Here is a 13,253-nt window from a genome sequence, read left to right on the forward strand (position 1 = left end):
ACTGCTCCGAATAGCTGCCAAGTGTGGTACCAGGGCACGTCCTAACGCGCGACGGGCCTCTCCCGGCCTCCGCTGGGCGAGCGGCGAGCTGCTGGGGCACACGCTCGCCGCCGGCCCCGCTCCTCCTCCCCAGGGGCTCCGAAGCCCCGGGGCGGCGGGTGGAAGGAGGCGGTGGCGGCCCGCCCCGGGGGCGGATAAAGCGGCCACGGCACCGCCCCGGGACGTGCCGTGCCGAGCCGAGCCGAGCCGAGCGGCAGCAGGGCCGTGCCGGGCGCTGCAATGGGAGCCGGGGGGTTGCGGCTGCTGCTGGTGAGTGCCGGGACGGGCTGCGGGGGGGAAATCTCTGCCCGGGGCCGCTGTTTGCGGGCAGGGGCTCGTCCTCCGCCTGCCCGCAGCCAGCACCCAAATCCTTCCTTCTGAGGGGAAAATAAATCTTCCTCCAAGTCCAGCGTGGAGGAGCCTTGCGGGCTTTTCTACACTCAAGAGGCTTTAGTCACTTCCTTGAACTTTTTTTTTTTTGTGCTGCTTGAAGTTTCGGGCATTCGTAGTTAATACAGCTCTCCTAAAGCTGAAAAGGATAAGGAAGCTTAGCTGTCGGGGGGGGTAAACCCAGCCCCAGGCTGCGGGTGTCCGGGACGAGGGGGGCGGGCGCTGCCTCTCCCTAGCGCGGCCGCTGCCGCCCTTCCTTCTCTCCCGGCAAAAAAGAAAAGTACAAGTCGGGAGCGAGCTCTTTACTAGTCCCCGCGCTGTGGAATTGGTGATTTTCTCAGCTACGCGTTTATGGGGAAGATTTTCCGTCCCCCGGGGAGAACTGCGGGGACCGGACCGCGGGAACTCGGTTTCAGCGTCGAAATTGGCCGCTGACGGCAATTCGCGACGGGGAGCTCCGCGGCCGCCCTACCCTCCTCCTGCCCCCGTTTTACCCTTCTGTCCCCTAGAAGGAGGGAGGTGGCCCGGAGCCCGCGGCGGCCGGCGCTCGCCGCTCGCCCTCTCGCGAATCACCTGGCCCGGCCGGCCCGCCCCGCCGGAGGCTGGACGAGCCGCCTGCGCCCCGCGGGTTTTCGCAGAAAAAAAAAGCCAAAAAAAAAAAGTTTCTAATGCTCCTGTGGCTACAGTAGGTTATTTCTGTTAATGACTCAACTACTTGCCTTCTGTTTAAGATTACAGAACCAGCGAGAAATGTTGGATGAGGTCTCTGGGGCGTTTCCTCCATTTTGCTGGAGGAAGGCGAGCACTGACCCTCCTGAGTTAAAAAGACGGGAGGAGGGAGAAACGAATCCCTGGCACAAGGCAGAAACCTCGGCCTCTGAAGTTCAATTGCAGCAAATACATAAAAAGAAAATAGAAGTTTAAAATGGAGGCGGGGATCTGGGGCAACAAAACCCATCAGCCACAGCACTGTGCTGCTCTAACCCCAGCTTTGTGATTGTAATTACCGCTGTGAGCGGTACACTTAGCAGAAATTAGTTTGGGTTTCCTTTGTGGCTTCCCATGAACTTCTGAATGTGTTTTCAAGTTTTTACAGGAACCATCTCCCTGAGATGGTATCGTGTCCTGGGAGGATGAATCACTCAAACACCTGTGTTTCCACTGCAGGTGACTGTGCTGCTGATGCCTGGAGCCGGAGCAGAGAAATGTGAGAAGGGAGAGTACTTTCATGGGCACTGCTGTGTCTCTTGCCCAGCAGGTGAGGCTCTGGGCACTGGTATCGGCCGGGAGTTTTCCCCACGGAGAGGACTTGCATCACTGTTGGTTTTCACTTTGCTTCTGGTGAAATGGAAGTCCCGTTGGAGCTGTGGTGGCTTTGTGGTGCTCTTAAGGCCGGGCTCCATTTTGAAGCGAGAGCCCGTTGCGCAATAGGTGATGGCTGGGAGAGGCGCCTTGGCAGCAAGCCGGGAAACCTCTGCCTGCTGTGGAGGATGAAGTGTTCAAAGTCGGGTGGTGGTTTAGTTTTTTTTAAAAAAACAAAAAACACCAAAATGAAAACAAAACCAAACCACCGCTTTCCCTCAAAGAAGGGGCCTAGGGGAATTCTGGTATTTCTGTATCTGTAGGTAAAACTTCGGTTTGCCTTTGCTTTCCCCTCCTTGCTCAATGTGTGCAGTTAACAAGCTTTGTGCCAAGCAGCGCCCTGCCCTTAGACAATATCAGAGGGCCATCGGGTGTATTCAGAGATAGCTCAAAGGAGAAGAGAGGTTGTTAGAAGCGGTTCTCCCTGTGCCTGCCGTGCCCCATCAGAGGAGATGGTGCTGGCACGTGGGTGACTCCGAGCTGCCGCAGTGAGTCACCCTCGCCCCGGTGTGTCCCGGCAGAGGCCCGGCTGGCTGTCCCGCTTCCCCCCACACCCTAAGTGGCAAGCTGCAAACGCACCTCCTGGCCCCACCATGCTGCTCCGTTCATGTGGCAGCCGTTCGCTTGTGAGGATGGGTTGAAATTTCACCAAATCGGCTTTGTGTTGTAACATCCTGTTATAGTCTCCGCCGTTCGATGAGGCCTTGAGCCTGCCGCCACTGCTGCTTCCCCTCTTCCACAGGTACTTATGTTGCCGAGCACTGCAGTGCTCCCCATTCGAGAGGAAGATGTGTCCCTTGCACCGAAGGAGAGGGTTTTACTGCCCATGAGAACGGCCTGGAAGAATGCTTGTGGTGCACACAGTGCAAAGATGGTACCAAGCACAATTTTGATGAACCTTAACCCTTTCCCCCTTTTTTTAATGTGAAAAGCCTTGTCTTCTGGCTTTTTGCACTTCCAGTCATTGAGAATAGTGAACTTGTAAATCAATTTGCCTTTATGGCCTGAGTATAATTTTTGCACAGTTGTGGAGAGTCACAACTTTTTTATGTACTTCAACTTGTGTTTTTTTTTTAGATCAGATAACTTTGAGACCCTGTACTCTGACGCATGATACTGAATGCCAATGCAAACAAGGGTATTTCTGCCCTGCCGAGGGCTGTGAAATATGTCAGAGATGCAGTACAATGTAAGTTTGATAATGAATATAAGTGATTGTTTTCCTTCTAGAGAATGTTAGTGCTGTGGCCCGATCTGTGCCAATACCTAACACATGTTATTAGGCTGTAAATAATTGCCCTGAAGCCAAATAGCATTATTCATGCATTTAAATTTTAGGTGTCAAAATACATGAGGTTGAGACCTAGGACGATACAGATTTTTGGTATTGTTGTGCTTGTTGCTTATGGCTGTAAGCTTACACTTTCCACGTCTTCAGATTAGTGCTTCCCCACATACACACTTGAATGAGCTTTGTAGCAGCCAGTCCAGAATTTCAGGGGGTAGAACCACCTGTTGAAGGAAACTAACTGCATGAGTAATGCATCTACTCTGTTTTTTTTTTTCTTTCTGCCACTTAGAGACTAACATACATGAGCTTTATCTGCTTTACTTCTATTTAATCTTGTAGTATTCTCTTGGGTTGTTTAAAGGTGCACTTCCAACAAAGTTATCTGTTTGTACATGTTCTGTTCATGTGTCTAAGCTCTGCCTTAAAAAAAAAAAAAAAAAAAAAAAAAAAAGGCCTGGGCAGAGTTGCATATTGCTCTAGAAATGTTGATACAACCCTGTGTTGCCATCCCCTTCAGGTGTCCGAAAGGGAAAGAAATTGTGCAGAATTGCAATGCTACCATGGACCTAGGATGTGGCTTACCTGATCAAGGTCTGGTACCCAAGTACCTCTCGGCTTGGTTTGTTGGGTCTGGGGCTTCAGGCTAGTACACCACAGCAGTCTGTAAAACAGTGGTTTGAGCTACTGTAACATGTTTAAGAGATTCTGTGTTTTGGTCTGGGAATTACTTGCTAAAGACAAGCTCTCAAAGGGCCTGGAGTGACAAATCATCTTAAACGTCACTGGGTGAAAAGCTACATGTGTTGCCAGAGTTTTCAAAGTTGCAACAGTGACACCGTTGAAAGTTACGAATAGTCCAAAGATTTATTTCATGTGTTCCACGTCTGAGATGCTGCATATGGGGTGGCTTTCTCTTCTGCTGGTAGATAGCTTCTGCCAGACTAGAGAAAGAAGGAACAGACACTACCAGTGCTACAGGACCTGAAGGTCACTGACATCTCCTGCACGCTTGTTTCCCCCTTTTCTTAAATGCCTCTTCAGAAAGCCTGGTAGAAGTTGCCTTGCAGGTCTGTACAGAATCCCCTGCTGCCTCTGGGATAATGATGTGCAGTGTGAACTCGTACTTGTGTGTTCAGGTCAGCTGATAGTCCCAGTGCCTTTTCCAGGACAAGCTGCTGGGTCACTGTACTAGTGCTGAGCTGAGGCTGTTCCCTAGGACAGAAGGGAGGACTTGCATTTCAGAATGTCTTGTTTGGGGACTGCTTCAGTACTAATTTTATTCCTTTTTCCCTTTGCAGGAAGCACATACCTTGTTTGGATTATTGTGACTATTTCGGTGGTTTGTATTTGTTTGTTGCTGCTGTTTGTAATTAGAAAGCTGAATAGTGATAAAGGTAACTGCCTGATTACTACCCATAAAATTTCCAGAAATAGGCAAAGCATGAACTAAGGCTATCCCTGGTTAGTGTTGCCTTATAGGGGACCAGTTTAAGCTCTACCTCATTTAGTATGTGATTCAATTAACTCCTGTATGATGGAGACTAGTTTTGTTCAGTAAACAAAATGCATAAACTTTAACTATGAGCTTTTTTTTCTTTGCTGACAGATGTCTTTGCTTCAAAGCAAGATTAGTGTAAGGTCCTTGAAAGGACTTTTCCTATCTACTTGCATTGTATTGGCAAAGAGTGAGAAAAATCTGTGCATGAGCTCAGATGTATGGGGCAAGAAGTGGCAACTAATTAGATCATTAACTACTTTCACTCACTGTTTAGCTGTGGAGATTTTTTCCAACAAATTGTTGCCCTTTTATCATTTGAGCCTCTTGACTTATGAACCTAACATTCATGTTCTGTGTGAATTCATCTTTTTTTTTTTTTTAGTGGAAATGGAGGTGTTTTTCTGAGAAACTTTTCTTTCCACTACTGCATATTAAAGTGTTTTCGCAACTAGTTTAGTTAAAATAATGTTGAAAATTATTCTGAAATTTGAATGTTAATTTTGTTCAAATCATGTCTTTCTGACTGTATGGTAGTAAAGACTATTTCTGCCTTCTCTTTTGTATTGCAACAGCCCACAGAAATGCTAAGAAGCATAAGCTGGAGGGGGGAGGTTGAAAGAGTGGCTTAAAGGCCGAACTGCATCTTGTGGTCTGTATTTTACTAAGCGGGACTTCTTAGTCCCTGTATGAAGGCACAGGGTTTGTGCTGTTGGTGGAAGCTAAGGGTAGTGCTCTCATGTATGACAGGTCAAGGAAACTAACTGGCTTGTATTAGAGCTTTGGTTTGTGTTAGAAAAGTGTCTACTGCATATAAATTTTGTGGGAATTCAGCTATGCTTAAGTTGCTGCGACTCCTAAAGTTTCTTAGAAATTTATCTTGTTTTCCAGCTGCTTTACCTGATAAAGATGCAGAGAAAGGTCTGGTAAGTATATGGTGGATCAAGTGTTTCATCTCGGTTTTGTGCAGCATAATTGTGCACTGCTTAATTGTACCTGATACACAGCTCTCAATTTTTATCTCACTGTAGACCTCTGGTAGGATGTGCTCCTGTGACAAGTTGTGATTCAGACAGGGCCAGATGTTAGCAAGGGCCTGATGCATTCATTAGCTCCATGTGTCCACTGCAGTTGGCCTTTCCAGTACTTCCCTTGGAAACATTCCAGAGCTTGTGGCCAGGATGTTTTGAAAGTGGAAAAAAATTCGGCTAAGTGCAAGCTTTCACTTCAGACTGTCTCCAAGTGATGCCTTGATCCAATTAGTTCTTTGCCGCTTCATGCGTGTATTCCCCAGGCAATGTTGGCTGTCACCTCCCTGCACGGTGGTGTTCTAGCTTTCCTTGCATTTTGACTACAATGTTGTTTGTTCACAAGACTGAATTCTCTTGATTCAGCGAAGTGGCTGAGTCTGGGTCTGAGTGTAACTGCTTGGTCCTAGACAGTCCCATAAAACAAGGGGTTCGGGGCTTAGCACACCAGTTCAGAAATACATCCCTGAAAAGGGTTTACCAAGCTAAGGCTGGCTGCTGGCATGGGTTCTGCTTTAAAGCCAGGTTCACCCTGGCCTTCTGCAGTCAAATACTATTTCAGAACCTTGCAGTTTCAGTCTAGAAAGATTATTGCTAGGCTAGCACTTTACAGGCTAGTCTTGTATTTATCTTGCATTTAGCTAGTCTAGCTTTACACTCCTAACAGCACGGTGAGGCAAAAATGAGCTCAATCTTCACCAATACAGTTAACAGTGTGTAACACCAAGCTGTAAAACAAACATTTGTCTTGATGAGGATCTAAGAAAAGCATCCAGATTCCTCTCGGAGCATGTGTGCAGCACCTTTTTCTCCCTGTTGCCTTTCTTGGCCCTCACCCATTGCATGCGCTACTCACTTAGTGTGTAAGCTCTTGTCTAATCTTACTAGTTAGACATTGCAAGAAATTAAATGCATTTTAATTATGTCACAAATACTTGAAGACTGAAGAAGTAGAATTGAAAGATCTGTTAAAAACATCACCTTAAACCCTTCTCTTTTTTAAGGTCCGTAAGTGGCTCAAATATGTGAATCACCCGTGGGTTTTTGTTGGGTTGTGTCTCCCCACACGCCCTGGCCAGATTCGCAGTGCTTCGTCTATTCGTAGAAGCTGATGAAGAAACGTGACAGGAAAACCTGGTCAAAATGTTGTAGCGTAGGAATAGGCAAATACACTGTCTCTTTAATTTGAATAAAATGGTAGTAGAATAACACAATCACAAATTAGTGCATGGTGACGCTTAGCTCTGACATAAGAGTTGTCACAGACTTGAGTCATAATGTCTGCATGCTTAGAGTGTTCGTGCTACTGTAGCAAAAAGCTTACTTGCTAAGGGGAGTTACACTGATGCAGTCCTCAGACCAGGTGTTCTGGCACCAACACACTGTCCTTTCCAAAGTACCAGCGAATTCATACTGCTGTAAAAAAATATATAATACTGCTGATACTTTATTTCATTCCAAAATACAGCAGCAGCTATTAGTCAGACATGCTGGGTACCTTCACTCGCTTACCTATTTAAGAACTATTCTGTATAAATAGGATCAACTTGTTTAACCTGTTTGCACCCTTAAACAGAAAGTGGATTCAATGAGGATGATGTACAACTACATGTGTGATGTGTGGGGTGGTTCCCCTCACATCCCTGCTTACGCATTTGGTCAAGTGCTGGTGTCACATGTGGGTCACTGACCTTGTGCAAACAAAAATCACACTGGCTTACACTCATGGGGGAGCAGTACCTCAAACACAAGTCCTATTGGAAAAACACTCACTCCTTGCCCTCATTTTCCATGTTTAAAAAAAATTCCTAAAGCTTTCCAGTTTTAGCACTAGCTGATATGCTAGATAGATGCTGGCCTGCTTTGTACTTGTGCTGTTCTTGATGCATTGGAGCTATACTCCCTAGCATATGCTTGTTTAATGTGTTGACAATGCTAAAACTGATGCAGCCCTCCTCACTTGCTTCCCTCTGTCCCCTCACAAAAGCTATGCAATGTGCACTGGTGCTCACTGACTTCTTTCAAGTGATTCTAGTTTGTGAATCTGCCAGAAAAACTAATCCAGCCAAAAAAAACCCACCCCAAGTTAGTGCACTGACATGGAGCTGGTAGGCTATTATCACCTCAGCAAAAGCTCTGAGAGCATCAGCCTTGATACAATGGTAGGCTTGAGGCCCCTGTTGCTGTAAAGTCAGCTCAGGTGCAGCAAGGCAATTTAATTTCCTCCTGCCTCAGGAGGGTGCATACCTTCCATACCTAGAGAGGAGTAAGCAGCAATACCTGCCAGTGAAAACATTAGAAAAAGTTTCCTGTGTTTGTTGTGGAGGTAGCCTTTGAGACTTACCCTGCAGTCCAGTGGGAGCAGAACAGCCAGCGAAGCAGAGAGTTAAGGCTCTGAAGCCATTTGAAGTCCAAGTTTCTAAAGGCTGTAACTTTGCCACATTTGTAACTCTGCTAAATTAGCAGCTCTCCTATTATTTTTCTGGTATTTGGTGATTTCAAGTATTCTGTTTTCTTCCTTCAGATTGTCCTTGAAGGCCTACCTATGAAACATCTCTTAAAATATGTTCTTATTCTTTACAGGAGTCTGAGGGCAGTACTGAAAGCTTCATTTTACCAGAAATGGAGACACATGCAAATAATGCCAACCCAGAGGGTGAGAACTCTGATGAGAGCCCAGAGGGCCAAGTACAAACCAGCATTAACTTGGAAGTAAACCCCACATCACCAGAGGAAAATGGTGTTGCGCTTTCTGAGCGGGGCACCATCCTGCACGGGCAATGGAAGCGCCACATGGAAAGGTGCTGGAGGAGGATCGCTGAGTCTTTGTTACCAGCAAAAACTGGGCAGAATCCTGCTTCTCGTCAGAATGCCCTGTCCGACATACCCAACATACCAAGTGGTAGGATGCCAGCAGAGTGTATGGTAAGTGTGTGTGTGTGAAATTCTCATCATATTTCCTGGCATGTGTAATTTTAGTTGAGTTCTTAATTATTCCTTGAGTGATAGATACTGTTGTCAGGCAGAATGATGGAGAATAGGAGGCTTCGCCTTAAAGATGTAATAGAAAGTATGGGAAGTGATATCTTGGGAAAGCAAACTTCAGTCCCTCATTTGATCTGCTCTGCCTCTCTCATCCCCCTGTTCAATATTTACACAGAAGCTATTCTTTTGCAATAGTAGCAAATGTGTTGCCTTGTTGCTTCACTTCAGAGCTGTTTCAGTGTGGCATTTTCTTTACTCAAATACTTCCAGCTGTGCTGTGAAAATCTGCCCCCCTCCCCCTTACCAGTGTGTGTGCTGTGGAAGCAAGCTACCAAGTAGCTCAGGAATAATCATGAGTCAAGTGCTCGGATACGTTTTGGTAATGGTCCAACTCTGTATTACAGGTACGAGAACCAGTGTGCCAGATAATTGTTAAAGATCTCTCTCAAAAAGGTAAGTATTCCATAAATTGGCAGTATTTGAATTTGGTTTTTTTCCTGTTGACTTTGGTCTGCTTAAGGAATGGTGTAGGGAGGCTAATGAATATTGTCTTAGGGCTATAAGGCTTTCAGATTACTGTAGAATACGCTGAAACAAGATTATTACTACGTTTGAGTGAAGTTGTAATTCCTGTGGCAAATTGTTCTACTTTAAAGCATGGCTTTTCTGCACAGGAGTATAGTGCAGGCATGCTTTTAAGAATAAGAACAGTACAAATTTGGTTTTGTATGTTTTTAAACAAGTCTGCATTGCGAAGTGTACTCTGCCTTAATGAGTGGGGTATAGGTCAGAGCAGACCTTTCTGACACATGTCTGCTCATGTGGAAGATTGCATCGAATCCCCGTACCCAGCAAGTTGATGTGCTGGATGTCCAAGCGACGGGTTTTGCTTATGCTGGTCTTGGCGTGGCAAACCTATACCAATAGCGTAGTGCAGTGGTGGTTAAAGCCTGCTGTTGAGCAGCCCTGTTAGGCTTAAGTGAAGACATGCAGGCCGATGAAGCTGTCCTGAAACCCACCTTTACTGAGTGGTGTCTCATCTTAAGAAACTACTTTTGAGACATGTAGAATGATCCCTTTAGCCTCTTTCAAGATCACTCAGTGGTTTGTCCTGCTGCTGCTTAGGTGCCAAACCTGGCCTTGCTGCTGCTATTTGGTCTGTGCATGTATTGGCTGAAAATTGATGGGAAAGCATGTACGTTAGCTATGAAAAAAATCTGTAGTTTAAAACCTAAGCTGGTGTGTGTTGTTTATGTTTTCTTTCAGAACTGAGAGACAGCTTTTGGACCTTTATAAATGAAGTACCACCGAAAAAATGGAAGCGGCTTATGAGAACTCATCTGCAGGAAAATTATATTGATAAAATTATTCATGACGTTCCTAATGATATAGAAGAGCAATCTTATCAGATGCTTCTCACCTGGAAAAACACACTGGGAGAGAAACAATCTATTATTAAGTTACTGGATGAGTTAAGGTATCTAGATACCAAGGCTTATGATAATGTATTGAACACTTTAAAAAGTAATAACATTATAAGTAAATTAGAAGCTACAAATTAATGTTTACGATGAACTTCAAAAATGCTCCTGTGTACATATATATGTCTACAAACTTCCTGTAAATGAGGACGTCAACAAACTGCTAGTAAAAATGATGGCATGGACTTGATATCCTCCTCACCTTCACGCAGGGAGCTGGAAGTGATTTAACGCCGTCGGTGTTAACACAGACTCCGGTTGTGATGTTCACTAAAGTCTTTTGAGTTGTATGATATTAAACTCAGGCGCCGGATGCCAGCTTGAGAGCGAGGAGCTCCAGCTTGCGCTTCCCTTCGTGTGAGGCAGGACCGGTTCGAGCCCGGGCGCTGGCGACCAAGAGGCTTGTGCTGTTTTTGAGAGGATTGCAATGCTTTGGTTTCTGAAAGGATTGTGTTTTGTTTTGTACTGTTACGTTTGAAGCACAGCAATAAAAGCCCGGCTGAGCCAGAAGCGGGGTTGACTCTTGAACTTTCTTGTCTGAGGGGGGATGTTGCGAGGGGAGGCCCGTTCCCGCTCGGTTTTGGGGCCGCCCGGCTGTGGTAAACCCCTGCGACACAGCGGCGGCGGCTCCTGAGGCGACGGCCGCCGCTTGGCGGGAAGGCGGTGTGGGCGGGAAGGCGGTGTGGGCGGGGGGGGGGGGGGGGGGGCGGTGTTCCCCCGTTGCCGTGGTGACGCGGGGCGCCCGTCGGAAGTAGCGGGGCGGGGCGGGGCGACGCTTCCGGGCACGCTGTTGCATCAGCTCGCGAGCGAAGGGAGGGAGGAGGCAGCAGGATGGCAGCGGCGGCCGCCGAGCAGGGTAAGTCGGCGAGCGGCGCCGCGGAGCGCCCCCCGTTGAGGCGAGGCGAGGGGTTCTCCGGGGTTGTCACGGCTCGGTGGGGGTTGGTGTCGCGGCTCCGCCGCTGTCACGGTGGCAGGTGGGCGCCGTGACGTCAGGCGGCGGCGGAGGAGCGGGGGGAGGCGGGGAGCCGCCGACCCACCGCCCTGTCACAGCAGCTGAGGCGTCGGGGTGGAAAATGGCGGCTGGGGGCGTTGGGGTGTCGTCCTGGCGGCCTCCTCAACGCGTCTCTCGGGGCCTGCGGCGGCGGGGTCCCCCCCAACGCACCCGAACGGGTTGGGGGGGACCCCGCCTCCGCAGGCCCCTGAGGTGCGAGGCAGGCAGCTATCACGGCGACGTGTGGAATCAGCTCCCCGCGCCCAATGTTGGGTGGGTGCCCCTGGGGAGGTCACCTGTGTCCCTTGGTGGAGGGTGACACGTAAGCAGCTCCCAATGCCACTTCGGGGTATGGGGAGCGAGGAGTTCGAAGTGCGGTGTGTGACTAGGCGTGGGGCAGTGGGAAACGTGGATCTGTGGGTTCTGGTTGCACCTCTCACGCAGGTGCCTATGGATCGGAGGACCTCCGGTGCCTTGCGAGACCATGGGAGGCAATCCACATCATGCCTCACCACTAATGTAAAGGTTAATGATGACACATGGTGATTTATGGAAAAAACTTGGAGCTCCTCAGTACTGAAGTTTGGAAACAGCTGTTCTCCAGCGTAATGGGTTCGAAGAGATGTTAAGTAGCTGCCAGACCGCTTAGTCAGTTGTGCACTTATCACAGCATCGTCTGCTTTCTTTCACCTGCCTCTGTCTCCCTTACCGTCTTTCCTAGTCATCTGTGTTCTCCCTTGAACTCACGTCTGAACTCTTGGACTTTTCCGAACTTTTTTTTGTGGTCGTGTTTTAATTATGGGTTATACTGTGCTCTTCCATATGGAAGGAGGGCCAGGGTAGTCCTGTAATTTTTGGCACTACTGTAGCAAATGGAAACTTGGCATACCAGTCATACAAGTATGAAATACCATTATGGTATGTAAAGGGTTGGAAATTTCTGTCATTCCAGTTAAGGATCTATAGATTCAAAGACTTTGCCCCTTTTTCTTTGTTACTGAAAGTTACTTTGCTCTTTGTTCATCACAAGCAACGTTCCTATGTAAGGGAGTCCAGAAACACTTATTGTTGTCAAAGGACTGGCATTTTCAGATGTGTTTTCAGTATCTTAGTTAAGGGGGGGAAACCCCCCACCAAAGGCTCAGTTCAGGCGCGCTTTAAGAAACTTTTTAGTTAAGTTTATTGTTGGGCAAATAGTATTTGCTTTTTACTGAAACTGTAATTGTTACATTTAGTTTCAGTTCAGGAAAAGTGAAAGTGGAAGTTACAGGGCTAAAGTGACTAGGACTGACAAGCTCTTCCTTGGTGGGATACCCCCATCTTAAAAATCCCTGCTCTGCTAAAAGCCGCTCATGTGTGAGTCTTCTCTCTCTCTCTCTCTCTCTGTGTATGCTATGTCTTGCATAGATGGGATAGCTGCATTGATTCAGTTCTGAAATTGTTATGGAAAAGGATAATTCGTCTTGGCTGGGCAGGTAGTTGGACTTCCTTCTAAAGCTACCGGAGTGGCCAGCTGGAATGATAAATGGCCTGTTTGGAGCTGTATTAATAATGAAACATGTTACACTTATCTTTTATGAGTTGTTTTAAATATGTGAAAGCCAAGCTGGAAGAGAAATGACATTTTAAAATATTCAGAAACATATAAGATTGCTTTTCAGAGAATGCCTCTGCAGAAATCCCAGAACATTTCATTTGTCATCGAGTTATGACTGACAAGGTTAGCAGGTTCAGGGAAGCCCAGGAAACCCAATTTTTCCCTGAAGCAAAGTAACTCCCAGGTTTTGTGTCAGCTAGCTTACTGCCTACTTCATGGCTTTTCTGTATTTACTTTGCTGTCAACACCTTCAAGGAACAGAGGTTTTTGTTTCCAAGTTAAGAGAAGTGAAAAATTTCCATCAAATTTGATAGTGTGGGTTACACATTTTGATTAAGCTTCAGAAGGTATTTTATGTGCAAATAAAATGTAGACGCGATTTTGCGCCTTTGAGTCTGTGTGGTGCTGCAATCTTGCAGAGAAATTCTCACTGCCCTTTAGTAGTCTCCAAAGCACTCCATGCACGGAAAGAAGAATGTGTGACAATTATATAGCCCAAAGAGATTGTCCACCAGCAATTATTGTATGAGAACTATATTAATTGATGTCTACCGTGGGATTTTTTTGAAAGAACTTTTTAACGCAGGGGGAGTA

General features: G+C 46.9%; 2 protein-coding genes across 5 annotated transcripts in view; both read left to right on the forward strand.

Annotated features, from left to right (window-relative positions):
- Positions 1-207: 207 nt before the first annotated feature.
- Positions 208-10,581, forward strand: LOC141930919 (uncharacterized). The gene is made up of 10 exons (XM_074842438.1): positions 208-309; positions 1,597-1,687; positions 2,534-2,665; positions 2,869-2,980; positions 3,600-3,673; positions 4,381-4,476; positions 5,469-5,503; positions 8,189-8,530; positions 8,995-9,043; positions 9,857-10,581. Exons 1-10 carry the CDS (start codon positions 280-282, stop codon positions 10,150-10,152), a joined length of 1,257 nt encoding a protein of 418 aa, XP_074698539.1. The 5' UTR covers positions 208-279; the 3' UTR covers positions 10,153-10,581.
- A 264-nt stretch (positions 10,582-10,845) lies between these two features.
- The window catches only part of CARS1 (cysteinyl-tRNA synthetase 1), a 34,379-nt gene continuing 31,971 nt past the window's right edge, over positions 10,846-13,253 (forward strand). For 3 of the 4 annotated variants that reach the window (XR_012625367.1, XM_074841654.1, XM_074841655.1), the window contains exon 1: positions 10,863-10,927. Coding sequence is in view for 3 of the 4 variants with exons in the window: in XM_074841654.1 (XP_074697755.1) it covers positions 10,903-10,927 (25 nt within the window). In the remaining variant the exon portion in view is untranslated. Of the gene's footprint in view, positions 10,928-13,253 lie in introns of all 4 variants that reach the window. The other variant, XM_074841656.1, reaches the window with a different exon arrangement.

Source organism: Strix aluco, chromosome 16 (assembly GCF_031877795.1).
Source record: "Strix aluco isolate bStrAlu1 chromosome 16, bStrAlu1.hap1, whole genome shotgun sequence".
Lineage (NCBI taxonomy): Eukaryota > Metazoa > Chordata > Aves > Strigiformes > Strigidae > Strix > Strix aluco.

Bases quoted from the DNA above. Each gene is read 5' to 3' on its own strand.
- LOC141930919 (XM_074842438.1), top strand. From the start codon at position 280: ATGGGAGCCGGGGGGTTGCGGCTGCTGCTG. The intron at 1,688-2,533 runs GTGAGGCTCTGG...CCTCTTCCACAG, and splicing joins CTGTGTCTCTTGCCCAGCAG to GTACTTATGTTGCCGAGCAC. The intron at 2,981-3,599 runs GTAAGTTTGATA...CATCCCCTTCAG, and splicing joins TGTCAGAGATGCAGTACAAT to GTGTCCGAAAGGGAAAGAAA.